This window comes from Aptenodytes forsteri, unplaced genomic scaffold (genome assembly GCF_000699145.1).
Source record: "Aptenodytes forsteri isolate BGI_AS27 unplaced genomic scaffold, ASM69914v1 Scaffold155, whole genome shotgun sequence".
Taxonomy (NCBI): domain Eukaryota; kingdom Metazoa; phylum Chordata; class Aves; order Sphenisciformes; family Spheniscidae; genus Aptenodytes; species Aptenodytes forsteri.
In genome coordinates, this window is record NW_008794446.1 from 5018405 (window position 1) to 5041479 (window position 23075).

At 43.0% G+C, this 23075-nt stretch overlaps 1 protein-coding gene across 2 annotated transcripts in view; it reads left to right on the top strand.

Annotated features, from left to right (window-relative positions):
- Positions 1-23075, top strand: part of STARD13 (StAR related lipid transfer domain containing 13) — a 303961-nt gene that overhangs the window by 265695 nt on the left and 15191 nt on the right. For both annotated transcript variants that reach the window (XM_019474868.1, XM_009290199.1), the window contains 6 exons: positions 964-1035; positions 3075-3156; positions 10998-11061; positions 16372-17750; positions 19175-19348; positions 21426-21585. In XM_019474868.1, the coding sequence (XP_019330413.1) occupies positions 964-1035; positions 3075-3156; positions 10998-11061; positions 16372-17750; positions 19175-19348; positions 21426-21585 (1931 nt within the window). The remainder of the gene's footprint in view (positions 1-963; positions 1036-3074; positions 3157-10997; positions 11062-16371; positions 17751-19174; positions 19349-21425; positions 21586-23075) is intronic.

Below are 23075 nucleotides of genomic sequence, written 5' to 3' on the forward strand. Positions count from 1 at the left end.
GGGTAGGATACGTCTTACCCAGTGAAAGCCATTTGAAAGGGGAAACCTAGTCCAGCATCAGCTATGTCCATACTTCTAAGTAGTGGAGAGGCAGGGACAAGATGACACAATTCCTCTCCTCACTGCTTAATACTAGCCTTCTCAAGAAAAGATTGGTCTTGATAGATAACTGAAACAGTCCAAAACAGGCCTGGAAGTGGATTAAAATTAAAGAGTGAGTGGTCTGGGGTCCAGTGCTCGAACCTACTGCCTGTATCTGTTTTATTTAGCTGCACAGACATACCTGTAGCTGTGTATCCTCCCTCTGTTAGCAGCCACAAGAGAAAAGCATTGTCAGTAGTTGATTTATCCCACCTATTTTAGACACTACTTTAAGGTGAAATGAATCACCCTTTGGAAGTAACTGCCTCTCTGTTGACTATGTCTACATAATGGAGTTCAGATGGCTAAAGGTAGGAAGGCGCATCCTACCTGTGCAACTGTCCCTTCAGTAACATGAGACCTGCACTGGGGTTTTCCTGGCAGAGCTTTCAGTGGCTTTCACATGGGATTCTTCTCCACAAGGAGTGTTGGAGCAGGAGAAAACACAGTGCATGCTCCCTGTCGTCCCATTTCCACCCTGCTTCATCTTCATGTCTCCCCAACACCTTACCCTTGGGGGAGGATAGGACGCAGGACCACAAACCTGGCTGAGCAGCTTTGCCTGCTGCGTGGAGGTGATTAACCCTTCATCCCAGTCACCAAGAGGCTATGCAAACCCCAGGGTCCTGTGGAGACAGGTGGATTTCTTCGAGGGACTCTATTTTATTTTCTGATGCTATAAAAAAAATACTTCAGAGTGGTGACAGTACTTTTAAGCAACAAACAGCTACTACCAGTCTCTTCGCTATTTCCTTGTAATTAAAAGAACTTCTAATGCAAAATAACAGAGTTTGAACTTTTCTCTTTTCTCTTTCTGCTCAGAAATCGAAGCAAAGGAAGCGTGTGACTGGCTACGTGCAGCTGGATTTCCCCAATATGCTCAGTTCTATGAGGGTAAGTAGGTTTTTCTCCTCTTTGTGCAGTACTGAAAGTGCACTGGGCCCTTGCCAGGAGAGCTTGCAGTCGGCCAGCTCTACATTTGACTAAGTTATTGCCGTGGCTGGCTGCTTCACAAAGCCTCAGCTGCTGGCGTCATACGAGTGCCTAAAGAAAAGTGAGATTCTTGCCCTCATAGCCATGGGACGGAAAAAAAAAAAAGGACATAGTTTGTGTAAACCTCAAAGGTTAACAAAAACAAGTACAAAAAATCCAAATACATAGGTCTCTTTTTTTTTAAACTTCCTGAACTGTGTCTAAAATAAGATTGAAAACACTGAAAGTTACTGAAAATTTCAATCTTACTGGTAATAAGATTGGAAAACTCTGCAAAGTTACCAAAAGTGAATAATCTGAGCTGCGTTTTACATTTGCAAAGCAAGAAAAGCCAATATTTTGGTGCTAACTCAAAGCAAATGGCCGTGTCCCATTCCTAGCTGTAAAGTTCGTGCCCAGGGAAGTGGCATTGCTGAGGGCAGGGTGAGTGGTTGCAGTGCTGCTGCATTCAGGAGCAGTTTGGGGACTGGAGCTGGGTTTTTTCTGCTCTCCCTAGCTCAATGCTGAGAGGGAAACTGCAGCTGATCCTCATTTTTCCCAAACTGCGTATTCTCTCTGCCAGAGACACAGAGCCAGCTCAGGTCTGCTCGGGCTTATTAGCCGAAGCGCAGCTCCGCCAAATGCAGCTGGACACCTTCCAGGGCCAGCTTGGGTCTGGAGGCAGCACAGCTCCACGCATGGAGTGATGGCCAAGAAACCTCGCAGGTCAGAGTCAGGTCTGCTGAGAGCCGGCTCAGACACCGTCCATTCCCGCACGTGGGATGGACAAGGACACACCTCTGCGGCTTCTGGTGGCCAGCTGAGGTGCCTCAAGGCTCAGGTGCTGGCTCCTGATAGGAGCCTGTATGATAGGCTCCTGATAGGCTTTCTACATGGGAGCACCATGCAGAGATGCTCAGGTGGCTCCTCAGGAGCCAGGCGGGCTCTGTTAAACCCAGCAAGGAACTAAGACTAACAAGCCTGCCAGACCAAAGCTGACATAGATTTGTGTTTACCACAGTCCCTGAGTGCCCAGTAGTACTTTTGTGTCTGCCTTGTAATCAGAGTATCTCAGATCCCCATTCCCCCAGGTAAAGGAGAGCCTGCTGCCTACCGGACTCAAAGGGATGTTCCCTCCAAAAAGCAACCTCTGCTGGGCTCCCACAGTTCCCATACGGTCAATATGCGCTCTAGACAGTCTGCGCCTCTGAGAACAAGGTCCTTTTTACAGGCATCTATTATGTCAGTGTTAAGCACTAGTGTCTGAAAATGCTGGCTGCAGTTCTGTATCCCAGCGTCCTGCTGCGGTACCTAAGCATGGCAGAGCAGTCTGGAGAGCAGCCACGGCGCTGGAACCCGTCCCACCGTTACGGAGCCCACTAATGTGTTGCAGCCATGTCACTTTTCATTACAAATGTCAGCTTCCAGCACACTAGTCTGGCTTTTTAGCTAATATTGGAGGTTATAATTCAGCTTTTTTTCATCTCTGTTACTCGAGTAACCCTTTGTCTGAAATCATTGTTATTGGGACCTGTATTAAAAACAAAAAGAGCAGGACATTTCTGTTTCATGGGAAAAGTCTGTCTAGCAAATAACTCATTAAGTCACTGTGATGGGAATGGAGAACCTTGTTGCTCATGTGGATAAAGAAAGTGTGTTGGTAATTCCCTGATCTCATTCATTTGTGCTAGGCGCTAGAAAGAAAAGCTAACAATTGAGTTATCTATTAAAGCCAAAATGAAATGATCTTGCTCTCTCTTTGGTGCACAGGACGTTCAACTATACCTTTAACAGAAAAAAAATAATAAAGTGACTGAAAGGGTCACAGATACAGCTGGAAGGGAACCAGAGCTGAGTGAAATCGATCATGCTAGATTTCAGTGAGCAAGCATTTTAGATGTAGACAATGTATTTTCACTTGAATAGCAAGCAGTCATCTTAATATTGTGTCTCCTTTATAGACTCCCAGTTTCCCATTGACATTGCTGCAGTAAAGAAAGATCATGATTTTCTTGACAAGGACCTTGTAGAACCTCTTTGCAGGTAAGTAACACCTAAAGTTTCTTTTCTGATGATTTGAAAATATGAGCTCGTTTGTTATTGTTAGCATAGCAGCAGAAGTAGCAGCAGAGATGTTTGCTTATCCACATGAATTAGGCAATGATATCTATGATGATCATTCTGAATTCATTTTTCTTACGGAAAATCCTGGAGTCGGACCCACTACACTCATAGAAAACATCACATGATTTGAGAAGACCCAAATCCAATGGATTTGAAACACCTGCCTTTTAAGAAAGAACTAGCAGTAGTACAAGCAAACCCTGAATAAATGAGAGTCACATCTGAGTTGCACATGAATAACTCTTATGTCCAAGCACAGCAGAAAAGATGAAATTTCATTGCACAGAATTCAGCAAGTACTTTCTCTGGCAGCAGATGTGGTTTTCATGCTGCTTTGATTCCCTCGGTACTCTCCTTTTGGCACCAGTAACAGAAGTGGGACCAGAACCCCACAGTACTACAGCTGCTACAACTAATCACTGGTTTGCCCCTCCCAGATGGCTTGTGTTTGCTGTTTGTCTAGCTTTTTATACTCTCTCTGTGATGAATATACCATATTGCATTGCTCAAGTACTGCCCCCAGGACTCAAGAAGCAGCAATTCTGTGGTAGTTTTGCAAAACCACATTGCAGAGGCATTGTTCCCTTCTTCTTTCTCCTGTACTCAGCTCAGGCTGGTTCCTTTCCTCCTCAGTAAGGACAAAGGAGCATCTGGCCCCTGACCAAGCAGGCTTTATTACATGTTATGGAAACTTTCACAACACCACCATCAAGATAATTGGACAAAACTCTATTTCCCCTTCTGCAACTGTGGCTAAAGTCATCAGAGAGTGTATGCTGTTCCACTGCACATCGTACTGTGCATTGCAGGGATTAATGAGTCTGTGATGGAGGACTGCAGAGAGGGTTTCTGAGAATCATAGACAATAGGGCTGGAAGAGAGTTCATCTAGTCCATCCCTCCATCCCGGGCTATGTCTTCCTTCCTGGAGGATCCAAGTAATTCCTGGGCGTAGCTGTCAGAATGCTTTCCCCAAAACTCCCCTGCTGCAAGTGAGACCTATTGCTTCTCATTTTGTCTATTATGGTTATGGGGAACAGAATATTCTCTTTCTCTGTGTAGTAGCCTTTGTGTCTGAAGACAAATCAGTAGGAAAGACTTGGATCCTTCAGTGATTGCTCTCAAGGATGCCAGGGAGCAGAATAACTTGATCCACTGCTGTTCTGTACAGCTTGGTGGGAGGGATTGCAATGCCCATGCCCAAGAAACCTTCTTCCCACACATATATGCATACCTCTGCTTCAATCTGGCATGGTGGAAGACATACTTTGCTGTAGTTTGGGAACTAGGAAGTGGTAGGAGGTTGAGATCTCTTCCCCTCTGCCCTTTCCCACAAAGTTGAAAGACCATGCAAAAGTGCAAGTATGATGTCTGTCCCTGTCCCTTTCTCCTGAGAGCAAACAGTGAGGTGCAGCCATTGCATAGCTCTGTGACTCTCCCCAGTCTTTCTTCTCTGAAGTAATTAGCAACGGCAGTACTTCAATTATGGTCACCAGGCATCCAGCACCTACGCAGCTGACCTCTTGCACCTCCGGTCTCTCTGTAGACTCACAGATACACCTGCAACAATTATACTAGGTTGATATATTTATGAGGATTTCTTTGTAAGCTGAACAGCTAGAGACTTTTTTTTTTCCCCTCTTTTATTGAAAGATGAGGTTTTGGAAAATAAACTAGCAGCTGGAGAGATGCAGTTATGTGACAGAATGCTTTATATTAGCCTAAATCAAGTGATACTGCTGAGACCTGTAGTACAAAAGCATAGACACAGATCTTTCCAAACTATTTTATTCAAAGACAAAGGATTTTTTGACTGTCTAGCAACTTTTTCTATAATGATTTTATTCAGAAGACAACACCTGTTGACTTTAATTTTTGTGGGGAGCTTTTAAACAGTTTAGATCCGGAAAAGGAATAACACCTCATATACTAGCCAGGTAGAAATACAAGTATTATGTACAGGTTATGTTTTCAGATTGCAGACATTTAATTTGCTGTAACTCAGCAGCTCTAAACCTTTAGCTGAGAGCGACCTGTAAAAAGTGGTTGTGCCAAATGTCAAGATTCGGGTTCATCAGAAACAGTAAACAGTGCCAGCCGCTGCCCCCAGTACCAGCTTTGTTACTGTATTAGCTATCAAACCAACATCTTCCAAGTTTTCCAGTGCACTGGGAATCCTCACAGCTCGGCTGACCACTGTGGACGGTTTTCTACCCTTGCTTTGCTCTGTGGTGGCGTTACTACAAGGTGCATGCCAGTATATCACACGAGAGCCACAGGCTGTGATGCACTTTTATGAAATAGAAAGTTAAAAAAAGGTTGGTTATTATTTCTGTATGCACCGATTCCCAGGTCAGGGGCCAAACTTCCATTCTTCAAACACCCAAAACTGCCCTTGAAGCTATGCATGACCAAGCCTTCATACTGACTAATAGCGCATTCAGACCGTAGTACTGAACAAAATGGGGCTCTCATTTTTATTTGGAGGATAATTTTAAAGCTGGAATGCCAGAGAGGATAATCAGTTTGAGCAGAGTTTTAGCTCTGAATGGTAATGGTTCTAGCATAAACACTGAATTTCTCTGCTCTTGTGGATTGAAATCAGACTGTTGACCTCATTTTATAATTCGTTTTCTTATGGCATTGTAGTATACAAGACAACATGAGATACAAATGCAGAGGAACCTTTTCTTTTTTTTAAGGCAGCTGGTAGTATTTTAGTCAGAAGGCCTGAGACTCCCTGTTGTAAAAGATTTCAGTGACCTTTTTGAGATATTCTAACACTCCTGCTGTTTACAATATCATTTGAAAATTTGGCAGAGTAAAGACCAAATTTGAGGCCTTTGGGTTAGAGGCATATCTATCAAGAGATTCCACTCAGATTTTACTGAGTAACGAACAATACAAAATTGCCATGCAATCTGCAGGCGAACACTGTCAGCCTGCCAAAATAATAATTGGGCATGAAAATTTTATAGCTGGATCTCTGTGTCGTTTCCAAAATAGCAGCAACCAACTCTGCTCTGGGAACTTTTGTGGCCGCTGTGATAAGAGGGTGAGAAGGAAAAGCCAAGCCATGTTGTACTTTTTTGTATTCACGTAAATACAGTGACTAAGAATATAAAGAACAAGTATGTAACAGTCTGATACATAGGCCCCTAAACCAAGCTCTTAAAATTTGAACTATGCCAAGCAGCCATCAGCCTCTTCTTCCATAGCTAGTGTCTCTTAGATAGCTTGTAAATAATCCGAAGGTACATGGGACATCCCACCATTAGAGTTTTGAAGTGGTGATTGTATAGTCAGTACTGTCTGCTGAGTCATATTGCTCTAGGTGCTGTTCGGAGGAAAGTCCGGCTCTCCACATGCAGTACGGAAAGCCCTGCTCTGAAGTCAGTAGAATGGCTCCCATTGACCTCAAGGAGAGTTGACTCACCTCATGTGAGTGTGTAGCTCACTCAGTTGCAGCCATGACAAATAGTGATAGGACTGGAAAACAGCATATTCTCTTCACGCACAAAACTGGTGGAGTAGGGACGTGCCAGTGCCAGCTTCGCACACCAGCCCTGCCGGTAATGGGAGGACCCTTATTCAGTGTTCAGACCTCAGCAGAGCGCAGCACGAGGAGCTGGATGTCCTCTTCCCAAATTCCGCAGCACCAGAAGAAGCCAGCTAGGGGCATGTGTATGCAGCACCTAAACTTGGCTAGGAATAATGATAAAACAAAGAAATAGTGTCGTGTTTCCCTCAGAGAGGAGTGTACGGAACCATATAATGTGTTTGCCTGATCACGATCCATGAGAGGACATTTGCAGATCTGCAGAGGTAGGAGACGCTGTGCTGTCCATGCACCCCACGGTGCCTCCTCCTGCACGACCAGTTGGTGCCCCTGGCTGCATTCCCCACCAGCTGCTTGGAAGCAGCTGCAGAACAGGTCCAGGGGAATGCATGGAGCTGAAAGTCACTTTAAAGTTGTCTTCCCATTATCTGGATGGCTCTTCAAGCAGGACAACAGCTAATCAGATCCTGTGTTGCTACAAGCTTGTATTTATTTGTAAACACTGCTTAGTGCTGTACAGGATGTGAAAGTCAGAGATTTCCTGCTTCTGAAAAACTTCCATCGTAAGGGTTAATAAGTACAGCACTGGGGTTGGGATTCATAGCCCTAAACACCTGTGTCTAATGCCATCTCAGATCTCCTAAGACACCTCAGACTTCTCCATGGGCTGGCTGGACCAAGAGGACCTGCAGCAGCTGAAGGCCAGGCTTTGTACTCTAGGGGATCTAAAATACCACCAGACATCTCTGTTTGGGCACCTGACTCACTCTGCTGGTGTTTAAGTATTGTTTCAAGGGACACTTTTCAACATAGAGCTGATGTTTCACCATAGAGATGTGTTAAACCATAGAGGTAGCGTTTACCTGTGACAGCCTGGAGAAGAAATAAAATTAACATCAGTGAAGCACTTGCTGTAGTAAATATTTTGCAGGCTTCATCTGAAGCTTCTGCAGAGCTTTCCAGACAAGCATTCTAATGCATCTGAGATGATTTGGTTTTTATATAGCCACCTCTCTTGTGTTTATTTAATATGGTTTTTTCTGCCTTTTCTCGAGTCCAGATTTTGTGTTTTGTTAACATTACAGACAGTCTTTTCCCAAGTTTTTAAGGAGTGACGTGAAAGTGTAGTACTTCTCTCACTTCGATTGGGACGTTAGTGACAGCCTTTTGTAGCCAGAGACTTTTATTTTTTGTTTTTTGAAAGATTTGCTGAGGACTTGGCTGTCAGTCATGTAACGACTTCAAGCAGATGAGAAAAGCTTTCTGCCGCTGCTGGCACGTCAACAAGGCATAAGAAGTTGAAACAGACTGGCTTTGATTGGAGTTGTTAGTACCAGGCAGGCTCACAAATATGATCATTAGTTCTCTAATTTCGCTGGCAAATCTTTCAATAGCGTTGGAAGAGCCCCAGAAAGCATGCCAATGTTTTGTAGATGGGTGAATTTAAAACCTGAGGTTGAGACCCTGGCACCCATTAAAAAGTAGTTTTGTTTTTGATGGAGCGAGTTCTTCATGGCAAAGCCAGGTTAGAAAGCAGCCAGGACAATGGTGTGGCTTCCCAAGCCTGCAGTTTAAGTAACAATATTCACTTTTATATAGCTGACCTCTCAGTCCTTGCTGAAATGATCTCCTTCTTGAATGCCGTTAGCAGGAAAGTGACGGCTTTGGACAGTCTTGTTGGTTTGATCACATGCTTTCTGCACCTTTCCCTGCTGACGAAGCAGCCTGTCTTAATAGAAATGCCACGACACTTTCTGCTGTCAGCTGGACACACGCAGAGGTACCTGGGTGCAAACAGGGCGAAGGGTACATCACAGGCTGTCACTTCCTCGTCTTCCCACTCCTGAAGTGCGTGGCTTTTTCCTTGGATTTTAGAAGGCAAGTGACACTATAGTGAATGGAAGGAGCACTGGTCCCTGTATTTAAAATGTTTTCTTCTACGTCTTCTCCTTAACAACTGCAAATAGGCAGTAAGTATAGAGGTTTTTTATAAACTATTGAGGAAGCAGTTGCAGAGGTCACCTGCCAGGGGCTGTTGTGGAGACAGGGGGCTGCGCCGCAGCCCTCTTTCTCAGGAGAGTTTCTTCGGTCCCTGCTGTTGTGGAGGCGAGGGAGGTGGAGTTGATGGCTTAGTTTTCAGAGTTGATGAGCAGCTTGAAAGCAGGCAGTGGTTTCTCAGGATTTCTGAGCCTCTGGGCCTGAATGTAGCTGATGCCTGTCTCCTGGTCAGCCTTGCAGGACATGTTTAGGTCAAGGAAGCAGGGAACACTTCCCCATCCCTGGTCTGGCTGCTCACCATGTAAAGGTATGAGGACACGGTGGCAGCTTGATTCAGTTATGCAGCTACGAGCACGCAGGTGCCACACAGCGGCATGTCAGTGTGGAAACGTGGCTACAAACTTGTCCCTCCAGCACAGGCCAGCTAATGCAGAGGTGCAGGGACTCTGATCTGAGCCTCCGGTTCACCTCTCAGAGGAAGCTGTCTCCAAGGATAGAAAGTTGGGCTGGAGCCCTTTGAAAATGTGTCTGTGCCTCTGTATATTTGGAATTGATATTGATATGGAAATATAAACATTTTGCACTCAAAAGAAGCGCTGAACATTATTCAGCCCCAGGGCCCCAAGAAAATGTAACTTTGGGTTGAGAAATTCCATGTTTGGGCAAAAGATGAGCTTTGCAATAATAGATCTAATCCCTGAGGAGGAGGATTTGTGGGCAGAAGGCTGAAGATATAACTACAGAGCCGCAAAGCCTGAAATTTATTACAAGAACATTACTGTCATGCATGCAGGGTGTGCTTGTGCATGCATTATACTCACATTAATATGATGAGCACAGGACTTTTCTGATATGGCATAACGGGTTTATTGGCTTGAGTTAGGGAGTAGTATTTTATCTACAAATGAGCAGGTCATATTTTATGAGGGATTTTTTTTTTAAGGAAGATCCACATTTGGTGGGCTGGTTCTTTATTAGTGGTGGCAATTTGAAAGGATTTCTAATATTAGAAGTCCTGGGGAGGAATATGTTAATGCCATAATGTTCTTATGCTATGTGACAGATTATATTATTGATGTGATACTTTTTTCCATGTGTCCTTGTAACTTATGACATACATTTCAAATGTTATCCGTCCTGGAGATTTGCAGCCTCTTCCTGAGACCCAGAAGCAACAGAGGCAGCTCTTGCGGCAAAGACACAGGAGATGCAGGCAGCCTATAGAAGAGTGTTGTGGGCACATGGCTCTCTCACTCTGCCTTTCTTTATTTTGAAATTCAGCCCTAAATCTGGAAAATGTTCAAAGTCAAACATATTTAACTCTGAGCCTCTGCTTTTAGAAGATGAATGGTTTCATGAATCAGGACCTTTAAGTATAAATAAAAACGAATCAATTACGATTAGCATGGTAGGTTCTCTATTGAAAGAGCATGTTTTCTTGTCTCTGTCTCTGCATATGGGCACACACGCACGCGCGTGCACACACACACACACACTCACTTTCCAACTTTGTCAGAGTGTCATTTCAACCTACTATTGTCATGGGATCGCCTTGGATTTAAGGAGCCTTACAGAGTCCCTGATAACATCATTACAAACATGGTCAAAAATAATTAAAAATATTTATTTAAAGATGTTAGATTTGTTCCATTTTGGGTGTTAACCTGTCTGTAAGATCCACAGGTGTGGGAAAGGAACTTTTAGCTGTGGAGAAACATTTAACTAACTGTTACAAGTTCTTCTTTATGTCAACTTTTTAAAGGAGATGCTAACTGCCTGAAGCCAGGAACTGCACCTTTTTCTTTTGTCTTTCACAAGCACTTTGAAATCCCCTAAAATTAACATTAAATCGTTTTAGACCGATTATGTTACAGTCCTGCAGAAGACAACTTACCTCCTTTGTCTCCTGTCATTTCCCCATCTATCAGAGGTGTTTGTTTATACCTGTTTCCTTTGCTAAGTACTTAAATGTCTATGAATTAAAAAGCAATATGTAAAACCTGGCTATCAAGTAATGTGAAACTAAGATGCTCTTTTAACACAGTGGTCTTATAGCCTGTAACAATATGACCAGTATCGTTTCTGAAGCCTGTTGTATGCAGTTAGCACCCTACAGGCAGGTAAGAGAAAAGCTTTTGAACTTACGAAAAGTCGTGCCCTTTAATCAGATGCTGCTAATCTTTTGAATTTGCTTTGCCCTGTAGACGACTGAACACACTGAACAAGTGCGCCTCAATGAAACTCGATGTGAACTTCCAAAGAAAAAAGGTAAGGAAACTTCGTGAAATGTGCTGGCTTTGCCCCGGCTTTTGTGATAAGACCTCCCCAATTTAGTCTTTAAGTCAGTAATGCTCTTAAAAGTAAGTTAAGTGTATTTGACTTTGAACATGTGTGTCAGCAGTATCTGGACACATGATAATGTGAATTGACGAATCTTGAAATTATAAATAAAATAGAAAATAACTGTGACTAATACAGCAGGAACAATACTACATGTGTTAAAAGGGCACACGCAGTACTTAAAACTTTACGTATGTGCAATTCAAGTTAGCGGGTGAAAAGACAGTGCGGTTTCATTAGGCTGGCTTGTTTGCCAATGCCATGTGAGTACACAATGGAAAATCCTGCTCGGAAAAAATGGAAGCTGCTCGGGTGAAAACAATAGCGTTTCTTTATTTCTTGTACTGACTTATTCCCGGTTAAGAATATGAAAATAAACTCTGTCATCCTTACAAGCTCCTGTGTAACATGGGAATTGTTTGAGCTTAAAGGGTTTTGGCAAGGACTGCAGAAACTGCCTATTGATTTTGAGAGTTTTGTAACATGTCCAGTGTTAACTGTTGAACGTTTGGGTTTCTGGTCACAAATCTCCCCAAGCCCTTCAGTAGTGTACAATGGTAGTTGTTGACTCTGAGAAATCTTGGTGTCTGTTTTTCCTCCCTTAGAGTGTTTGTCTAATGCTTTTTAAAAACTACCTCCGAGAGTTGCATTTTTGGTGACTTTGCAGGTTCAGTGTATTTATACTCTATTCACTGTTTGAGGGAACTTGAGCAAAGAATGGTTTCAATGTCCAGATATTCTGCCTTCTGCATGTGCCCATTTGTTCTGCTGTGTACGTAGCCTCTTTAGCATGCGTTTTGTCCATTCACTGGAGCCACGGGGACCTCTTCTCTTCACTGCTTCAGACCTGATGGATTTTTCTTGTCTTTGATAAGTGCCAACACTTTCCACATCAAAGACCCACATCACACCTGACAGAAGGAACAGTAAAATCTCCTGACTATATGATAACTTTATGATTTGGGCAGGTGGGTGCTATAGGAAGAGGTCGAGGTCCTTCAGCAAAAACTAACTCAATCGATTGTGTCGTTGACCTGCTTGGAGCGGTGTCTGGTTTGTGTCCATGCACTCGTGTACTTGAGTTCATGCAGAGATTCTGGAGCTGCACAAGAGACAGAATTACAAAAAGCAACATATAGGTGAACGCTGATTGTCCTCTGGAAATTTTATTTAGTTCCTGTCCTTCTCTTCAACAAGTATTTTGGGTTTGGTGTGAGGTTTGTATGCTTCCTTGCTTCCTTCTTTAAGTGTCTGATTATGTTTGGTTAAAAAAGAAGGAGGATTTTCTTGTTATCTTTTTTATTAGTTTTTTCTGCCGCTCCTCCCTGTTCTGAATGGATTGAAGCTCTCAGCTGCTCTCCTTGCAGATGACCATTAATTTGCTGTGGAAGTGAGACTGCCCTACTTGGTACACTTTCAGGGGGACAGAAGCTAGTTGGGTCCATACCTGCACAAGGCGAGAGAAAAGCAGGGCACAGAAAAATGTAGAGAAAGAGGGGACGAAGGAGATTTGGGACAACAGATACAGTGAAAGTAGAAGAGAATGTGGGGGAGAGAAGAAGAGGGAGGAGAGACTGCTGACAGAAGAAAATGTAAATGCGAGTGTAAAAGCTGGAAATTGGGTCTGGAATTGAACACTGAACCAAGTAAACTTTTTTTGCTGTAGATGTTGCCTTTCCTTGTAGTCTCTATGGTGATCTGAACAATGAAATGCAAAATCAGCTTGCTTTGGAGGTTCAGCATAACAGGTTTGCACAGGACTAGCGCAGCTGCTTGAGTGATTTATCAAAATACGGCCAAGCGAGCTGCCAGACAAGGTTACTGTGAAAGCCAGCACGGGGTGAGTGTTCCCCACCACCCGCTCTCCCATCTGATACATTCGCACTGTGGGCTGCTGTCTTCCCCTTGGCTTCATCAAGATGCATACAGAAATCCTCATGTATGTGTTGCAAATATGTCTGTAAGCGATTTGGACAGACAGAGATTAGCCTTTGGATTAACTGCCTTCTGCAGCTGTCGATTTATGAGAATTCCTGCCCCCAGCTGGAAAAATGTGGCAGAATTCCACTGCAGATAAACCCACTTTTTGCCTTTTGTTAACGTCCCTCTGTATCTCAGGCAAGTACACCCTCGGTCAAAAAGCTGTACTATTTTAAATAACTGTGACAAATCTGTGAATCAAAACTTCTTTCTCTTTGGCAAATGTTATCAGTCACTCCTCAAGAAACTTGCCCCTTCTCGTCTTCCCAAACATAATGGTATTAAATGGACAAATGGACTTTTGAATATGCTCCAAAGCCATGCACTTGATTTCACCCTAGGTCAGTAGAAGTATACCGTCACTGCTTCAAGGTGTCTGCTCCGCCTGTGTAAGATGAATCGTTGCTTTCAGACCTACTCTTTATCCACTGTCCCCATAGATGGTGACATGTCGGTTGGCAAAGTGCTCTCTGCACTTCTTCTAGGACAATCTCGTTTGTCAGGGCACTCTGATATCTAAGAAGAACAGTGGGTCATTCAAGATGTTCATGGCTTCCAGAATTTCTACCGATTCCATCAAAAGAAAAGCACATTCTGTCACAGGACTCTCAGTGTAGCCGAATTTGGAGTGAGTCACCATGGCAGCATTTCAGTATCCAGATATTTCATTTGTCTGATTTTTCTTCTGATGAAACACAAGCATGTTTCATTACCAATTAAAAAAACTAAACTAAACCTTTTTTTTATTGAGCTGCAAATTTTGACACCAAAACCCCTCTGTATTTTCTGAGTGGTTCTTGGGCAGAATGTAATCCTATCTTTGTTGTGGTTAGACACAAAACTTGTTTACTACCAATATCCATTTCTGCTCATCTCTATTTTCTTTGAAAAAAAGTCTTAAAACTTATTTTCCTCTAAAAATGATTTAAAGTATATTCACCACTGAGTTTATGTTTATTTCTGTCTCTTCCTCTGTGCTCTCCTCTTGGTGTTTTTCACAATGTCTCTACCACTTTGGCTAGTTTAATCAATTCCAGCTTGTAGAAAATACAGGCTAAATCCTGTCAGTTCATACAGTAATGTCAGTGCAGCCACAGGGATTTGTGTCAGCCAAGAATCTTCTTTATGGTCCCTTTGGCATATTGGGATGTACAACAAATAAAAAAAATATATTTTTATCCTATTGGCTGGTGCCATCAACGCTTCAGCAGTGGTATGCTTTGTAGATATAATTACCGCTACTAAATATTTAAAAGTACATACCCTTGCGGTTTTTAAAATATCCACTTTGTGGCACTACTAAGACCACAATAGATGGATTTTTAAGTGCCTGAGTCTGTGCAGTCCTTCGCTCTGTATATGCATACAGACAACTGTTGAGCTCAAATGAAGGTAGAGCTATCTGATATGTCATTTCTTCCCTGCAGACAAAATGGCCAAAGTAGTATTAGCCTTTTCTAGCGCCCTTCCTGCAGCTTCACTAGCTGCTTAATTTTTCTCTCTAGCTAGCAGCAGAACTAAGATCTCTATTCATTCCTGTGAACTAACACCAGCTGCAGGAGCACTGCACACCTCAGTGTTAATAGATAAAAGAGGAATGACAAAACCCAAAATTTCATAGCTATATTTTATTTTGTTTTATTTTATTTTATTTTATTTCATTTTATTTTATTTTATGGTTTGGACATGATCTAAAACATCTGGCCAACTTGAAGTGATAAACTGGCAAAAGCTTATGGTATTAGTGAGACCTAGCACACTACTGATCCCAATCTCCATCTTTTGAGGTTTTGCATTAATTTAGGTTTTGGGGGTTCTGGTAAAATTTGTTTTACATTTTTCAATTAGACAGGCCAGCGGAGAGCTAGTCAGAGATGGGAGATAACTTTACCATCAAAACTTCATAGAAAAATACTTCTAATAATAGACTTTTAAAATGAGAATTTTTCCAGTCCTGAAATAGTCTTTCTGGTTTAGCACCTCATTTTAGTCTGACAGCCTGTCATATTTTACTGCCTTCATACTGCTTCCAAGAATGTGTAGAGCTGTTTGGATGTCATGTAGGTGAAGTTAGTTCCTTCTGCTTTAAAACAAATGTACAAGAATAATGCAGTATAAACCCGGTTCAAAGTCAAGGGAAGGATACTCATTAGCAACTGTGGGCTTTGCATCCTTAGAGAACAGCGAGTTCGACACTGACTCCGCACTTCATGCTGAAGATGCATCTTTTTTTTTTTTTTGAGCAAACAGATGAGAAAAATGTCATAGAGGGAGCTTTTTTATCCAAATTTTTTTCAAGGCGCACGTTGTCTGCATTGCAGAGTAGCTCCTGGAGCTGCCTAAACATAAGCACAACTCCGTGTGCCCCAGGCTGAGGGATGAGACCAGGAAGGGCTGTGGGGCTGCTGCTGCTTCAGGAGACGTCAGGGGAAGCCAGAGACAGTGGGGCAGGCTGGAGATCATCAAGTTTGGGGTGCCTCTGATGGCAAAGGCAATGAAGACAACGGTTGCCACTGTAGGAAAGCTCACCTCAATTGTAGATGCTGCCCCATCCAGGACTGAGCCTGGCTGCTCATCCTCCCCACACCTCCACAGCTGCCTTCACTGCCTTCCTTTGCCTGCACTCAGACCCACCTTAAGCAATACCTCCAAATATCAGGTTTTTACTGTTATTTTAAGCATCGTGGCTATTTATCTATAGTTATGTTCCTGAAACATAAATCTTGTTAGATGTACCTGGTCTGTGAAGTTTATAGAAGTTTACTTAGTTCTCACTGCAAAACTAAGCACAGCACCGGACATTTGCTGTCTTGGTTTCTTAAATGGCTCACATCATTGCTGTAGTACCCAGCTACTTCCCAGTCTTTACCGTGTGTATCTTAACACCATCCCTGCAAGTCAGGATCCCTCTACTCGGACCTTTCAAAACCCTTTTTTTTCTAAACAGTCACTATGGGCATCAGTCCTACACAGCTCAGTGCACAGGCAATCCACCCCACAGAAGCCAAGAGGCATTGATGGGACTCATGAGCTCTCTAACATAGAGCAGGCTTTTATTCCTTACTTGTTAAGGTGCTCGCTGCAGTCTTTACAATGAAATGAAAGAGGCTGTTATGAAAGGACCGATGACCAATCTTTCATAAACTAGGTTCAGGGAGACTTTACCACCTGTTGCTCACATGGAGCAGCACAATCACATTAATTCAAATAATGAGTAAAAGCACCTGCTTTTAACATGTGCCACTTGCTGTTTTCCAGAGTGAAGATTCAGATGAAGAAGACCTCTGTGCTATCAGTAATAAATGGACTTTCCAAAGAACCAGCAGACGATGGTCTCGGGTGGACGATATTGATGCTTTGCTTCACCGATCAGACAGACATGGATCTTCTGGGGACATTAAAATGAAAAATACAACAAGCAGCGAGAGCGTCCTTACAGATCTGAGTGAACCTGAGGTCTCATCTATTCACAGTGAGAGCAGTGGGGGAAGTGACAACAGGAGTCAATCCGGCATCAGCAGTGCTGCCAGGGAGACCTGCAACTGCTCTGGTCAGCATGATGTAGAAAGCACACTGCTGCAAGACTCCACTGCGATAAACACCGCCCTGTCCCCCAAGGACAACCTGAAGAATGAGAAACCAACACGAACCAAAGCAAAAACCTTTCTAAAACGCATGGAGACACTAAAAGCAAAAGGTGTGCATGGAAAACTAAAAGGCTCGGGAAGAACGGGTCCTTTAGAGATAAGTGGACCTGTTCTCCAGTATGAACCGAAATCCTTGAAAGACATGCACTGTGTACAAATAGTCAATGGCGATCTCCAAAACTTAGGACAAGATTCAGTCAAAAGAGGACTTTCCTTTTCTGCCAAATCCAGCAGTGACAGCAGTCAGTCCGAAAACAGCAGCAGTGGGGTGAGCACACCATGTTTGAAGGAACGCAAATGCCATGAAGCAAACAAGAGAGGCGGGATGTACCTGGAGGACCTAGATGTTCTGGCAGGAACGGCCTTACGGCAAGCGGTGGACCAAAACCGCAAAAATGAATTTCATTCCCAAGAGAACTTGGTTGTGCATATTCCCAAGGATCATAAACCAGGGACCTTCCCAAAGGCACTTTCTATTGAAAGCCTCTCACCTACAGACAACAGTAACAGTGTAAACTGGAGGACAGGCAGCATCTCTTTGGGAAAGCAGAACTGCTCTACTCCAAAAGAGTCCGGGTTGATGGCTTGCTGTCCTAAAGAGAGCAGAATTAGTATTTATGACAATGTGCCAGGTTCCCACTTGTATGCTAGTACTGGGGACCTCCTGGACTTAGAGAAAGATGTCCTTTTTCCTCATTTAGATGACATTTTGCAACATGTCAATGGACTCCAGGAGGTGGTAGATGGCTGGTCAAAGAATGTGTTGCCAGGTCTGCCAGTTGATGATGCGTCAGTCAGGGAATCTCCGTCATTGCCTTTCCAGTCACCCACACAGATCACACTTGATTTTGAAGGAAACTCTGTCTCTGATGGCCGGACCACACCGAGTGACATGGATAGAGATGGAATGTCCCTGAATGAATCCGAAGCCACTGGTGTTAGGGACAGAAGAGACTCTGGGGTGGGAGCATCGCTTACAAGGCCAAGCAGGTAGGTAGCAAAATTTTGTACACAAATCCATAGAATGTGAAATAATGAAGCAGAAGCTTTCAGCCTGGGAGTCAGAAGGTGCAGGGTACCATTACAGTTGTACTCATCCTGTATGGGTATGGGGACTTCCCAGGGAAGGGTGGGACTTTGGGAGAAGGGACATCCTGCCATGGAAATTCTTATGTGGAATCAATGGAGAATTGATTTAATAGAGCAAACTAAGGCATTTTTTTCTCTCTTGATCCATTAATTACATAGTAGGACCCCGTATATGTTGTGGGATGTATTTTCAATTTGTCTTCTAAGTTATGCACCTCAGTATTTATGCGTCAGTAGCCTTGTGCACTTTTTTAATGCACTGGTCTGCTTTACAAATGTGTCCCTTTGTGCTCAAAGAGCATTTCCCTACCCTGCCTCAGTCCCTTACGTGACAGGGTGACATGATGATATACAATTAACTTATTAATAAAAGTGAAAAGTGGGATTTTGTTAATAGTTTGCAGACCTGTTTTAAGTCAGAGGGATGAATTCCTGTTGAGCCAAGGGAGCATGGTCCTAGTTAAAGGCCTTTGGGGATCCATGCTGCTGTGTGTAGGGTGGCTTTGTACATGCAAAAGCAGTGAGAAAATACCTGGTCTTTTCTGATTTGCCATCAGTCTTGTCACGTCCTCACAGAGGATTCTGCCGTGCCATGGTTTACTGCTGCCCGTGCTTGCTCACCACCATCACAAGCAAGTGAACTCGAGGAAACTACTCAGTAAATGAGCAGTGCCAAAGTTTTTAGGATTTGAGCCAGAGCTCATGTTTAGCAAAACAAGAAACTGAAATGAGTTTTTTTCCAATGTATCCAGTATATAAAGAAAGTGCATTGGAGTAAAGAGAAGATGTGAGTGGCTCAATAGCTTGGTGGTTACGGCTCTTGCCAAGGAGACACAGGGTTCAATCCCTTCTCCAAAAAATCCTTCAGTATTTAATAATAGAGATATTTGGAGAACCTCATCTCCAAAAACCTTGGTGGTCAGGCTGGTCCCCTGGGAGGTGAGGGACCAGGCATCAAATCCTGGTTCTGAGTCAGGGAGAGAACATTTGAATCTGGATCTCCCACATCCTGTTGGAAATGTGTGGGCTAAAGGGCACAGCAGGCAGCACTGCTTCCCTGAGTACATGGACAGGACCCACACCCACTTCTAAATCTAACATTAAAAAAATCAAAGCTTGGGCATTTCCAAAATTAAAGAGATTGAGCAAATTGTTTTATTTGCCTCCAAGCTACATTTTCTTTCAGTCAACACACCACGAGCCATAATGTGTGTGTGTATGTTTATATATGTTTTGTATATTGCCCGGCACTATCTCAGAGTATACCATCTTTTCTGCCCACTTAAAGCAGTTGTCTGATTTTTCTATTGTTTCTTTTGCTAAAGGCGATTACGATGGCATAGTTTCCAAATCTCTCATTGCCTGAGCCACTCCGTTGCATCACTTCACATCAGCAACCAGTCAGCAGCCCAACTGAATCTACTGCAAAAATTCTCTCTGCTTCGTCTTACTGCCATCATGGAAAAGTACTCCATGTCAAACAAACATGGCTGGACCTGGTGAGTACCATCGATAACTGGAAGAGAGATATTTTTAGAAGAAAATAGTTTCTCCTAATTCTGTTATTCTGATAGTAAATTCAGTAAATGCAATTAGGAGGAACAATTGACTTCAACTGTAGAATTTGAAACTGTCCCCTTTAATCCATTGCTGCCTAGTGACTCAGTGGCAAAGTCAGAAATAGATCCTGGAAATCTAACTTTATTCCTGTGCTCTAACAGAGAGACAACCCCAGCCTCTCTAACAGCACTCCAGTTCCAGAAAAATAAACAGGAGTAGGAGAGAGTGATTAAAAGTAGGAAATGTTTACAGTAAGTCTTCCCCAGAATTCGTTTCGTGATTCGAAAAGAAACAGCTGCTGATGATACTTAATGTATTTGATATTGGTTTGTTTGTGCTTTAAAAGAAGGGTTAGAACAGTTACGGGACTTTTCTCTGCAGATCAAAAGATGTAAGCTTTGGCCTAGTCCTGGACTTGCGTTAGAGGGAGCTTGCAGCCGTAGCAGCTGTAACAGCTACCTGGTCACTCAGAGAGTGGAGCAAGGGCAGATGGACATGAAAGCTGGCAATGTGGCTCCTTCTGTAGCAGCTGGCTACAGAAATCTGCATGTTTAATAGCATACAAACCCTGATGGGCCATGCGGACTGAAGTATACTGGAATGGAAATGGGCATAGATAAGAGATTATAAGTATCTGACAAATAATCAAAAGGATAACAGAAACTTTCCCTAATACACAGAGATACTGAGTCCAAAAATGATATGACTTGACAATTACATTGTGATTTCCATGTTCAAAGCACTTCACCAAAATCCCACTAAATTCAGCTGAGCTAGATAAGACAAGTTTTCCTTTAGAAATGGAAGAATACATACAAGGGACTACATGTGAGATTCACCTCACTGACATCAGCCACTCCGAAAGTTGTAATCGGAGCAAGTCGGGTCAGCTGTCTGTGGTCAGTGAAAAAAGACAGCAACTCCAAAGGCAGCTCATTCTATCCAAGGCTCGGGGGTCTGGGTCACCCTCCAGAGGTGCCTCACTCCACAGTTTGTATAGAAGCAGTCTGGACTGCTAACTCTTTCTAAATCTCCATTAGAGAGCTAAAATTCAAGAAGATGAACCCCCAGATCACTGTTCTCCTTTGGTGCAGCTCCCTGCTGCTAGCTGACAACGTCTGTACTGAAATGAATCTCACCTTAACCAACTCCAAATAAGCAGACTAGAATGCAGCAAATTCTAGATCCTGCTGTTTGTACATAGGTTTTACCTCCTGGTAAATATTTCTTCAGTTTGTATAATCAGTCTCTAGGGATTTGTAAGAGTGGGACTCTAAATAGCTGTAAAGTTCTATGTTGTACTCCTTCAGTAGGTCATTTAATCCAAGTTTTATCTCCTTCCCACACAGTTGAGAAAAATCTTTGTCACATTCAGGTCATATTAATCCTTCTTTTTTTTTTAATTCCACTGCAGTCATGACTGCCACAAAGGGAATCCAGTTTGTTCTCGTTTTTACCATCATTTTTGGAAGAAAGCAAGCTCACCAGCTTCTCTTAAGTTACTCAACCAGAATAAATCATATAACACCAGGGATGAATCTGGCACATAGGGATTTCCCACCATCATTTATTACTGTAAATTGTTAGTCAATAGAAGTGCTAAATCATGTAACTGGTAGTATTAAAAACCATTCAGCATGTTAGAGGTCTGAACCTCCTTTTCTCTCAGATTCTGTCTCCACTATGCTTTGCTGTGCCATTTCTTTGAGTCCCTAATGGATGCTTTAAACCATGTTGCCTTCAGCTGGATGACAACTGCCTTAGTAAAAGGTTTTTGTTAGAGCAGATTGTTATGCTATATCTTAGAGCCAGAGGCCATCTACTTATAAGACTTGTCAAGAAATCCATCAATTATACAGATTGTAAAGTGTCCGTGTATTGTGCATTAAACATTATTTCACCATCTTTATAAAAAAGGAGGTGGCCCCAGTTACCAATTTCTGCCAGCAGTGTTACTCAGAGAGACTGTGTAAATACTCTGATGTTTTCATGCAGCCTGTTCGTGTTAATTTTCAGGTCTGTGCCAAAGTTCATGAAGAGGATGAAAGTCCCTGACTACAAGGATAAGAATGTCTTCGGTGTGCCTCTGATAGTTCACGTCCAGAGAACGGGACAGCCTCTTCCCCAGAGCATACAGCAAGCACTACGCTACTTACGGAGTAACTGTCTAGATCAGGTGTGAACTTTATTCCAGGGACTCGGTTGATTTTTTTCTGAAAAGCCACCCTAAGCAAGCAAGGGTTAACCTTTTTGTACTTAGTACCAGAATTATTTGAAGATTGTTATATCTCATGTTGGGCCCAGATCTCATCTGGTGATTTGATACCAGGTGCCAATACTAATGGTTTGCCATTTTGAGATTTATGTCCTGCTAATCTGTTGAATTCTTGTAGCTATAACAGTCCTGCTGATTTGTATACAATAGTCTACCTCAAGGAATGACATGAGATTTTCATGTCTATTGAATCAGCTCAGGACTCCCAGCTTCTACCCGTATCTGCACTGCTTATACTTGACTGTTGCCACTGAGGGTTAACTGCATTCACCATTTCACAAGATATGGTACAAAAGGTTTTATTTACTTAGCAAAGAAAGAAAAGTCCAAGAATAGAGAGCAAGCTCAGCAAAATATTCAAAATATTCTGTCGACAAAGTCAGATATATCCAGATAGAGTTAGGTCAGCAGGGGTTCAATGCCAAAGCCATTACGGTACGTTTCCTTTTATAGTGTTCTTAGCTGCAACAAGCCAGCTGGGAGACCCTCATCCTCAAAGTATTTCAGACTTTTTGATTCCCTTTAGCTACAGAGCAGGGACATACAAATCACATTTTTACTGTTCTTCCCCTAAGCATGAGGATCTGTATCTTTATGAACATAGGACTGGGAGAAACCCCCTGCCTGATGGAGTTCAGTCCTCTACTATTATTGACTTCGTGTCATACGACCTCTTCCATAACTGCTTTTAGATAGTTGTAAGTTCAAAAGGAGCAACCAGCATTTTACTCCGCAGACCTTGCTACTTTCCTAGCTCTGAGCATATGAAAAGGATGGAATTGGTCAGTTCTGAATTTTTCCATTATCTGATCACCATTCTGTTGCTGTTCAGGTCATTTTGTTAGGTGACAGTCATCTTCCCCAAAATGGAAGTCTAAAAATTAAATGCCTAGCTGTGAATCACAGCTGTTTCCCTTTACAGCCAGTGGGGAGACACAGGCCCTTCCTATCCTTTCTCTCTGTTGACTGTAAAGAGATCCTGTAGTGGTCAGACTTTGACATCTAACTCCCGGGTGTCAAAAGTGAGGTGAGGTGAGATGAGTTCTGCCTACAATATGTAGTACGGGAGTTGAGGGGTGGGAGGAATAGCCTGTTGGAAATATATTAATAGGGGATGGAAGGGGAAGATGCGTAGAGACAACTAGAAGCAATATATTCAGTAGCTGACATGCCTGGTTATCACTGTGGTAATCTGGGTTTGTGTACTGCGCGGGGAAACCCAGTGTAGGAAGAAAATGATGCAGCAAGCCTGGAATCAGTGATGGGATTAGAGGAGGAGACACTTGCCCAAGTATGAGCAACAGGAGATGCGGGGATAGGGATGGGCTTGTCAGCTAAGTGGCAGAGCAATAGGAAGAAAGAGAACGAGAGAGGGGGGAGAAAGTAAAAGG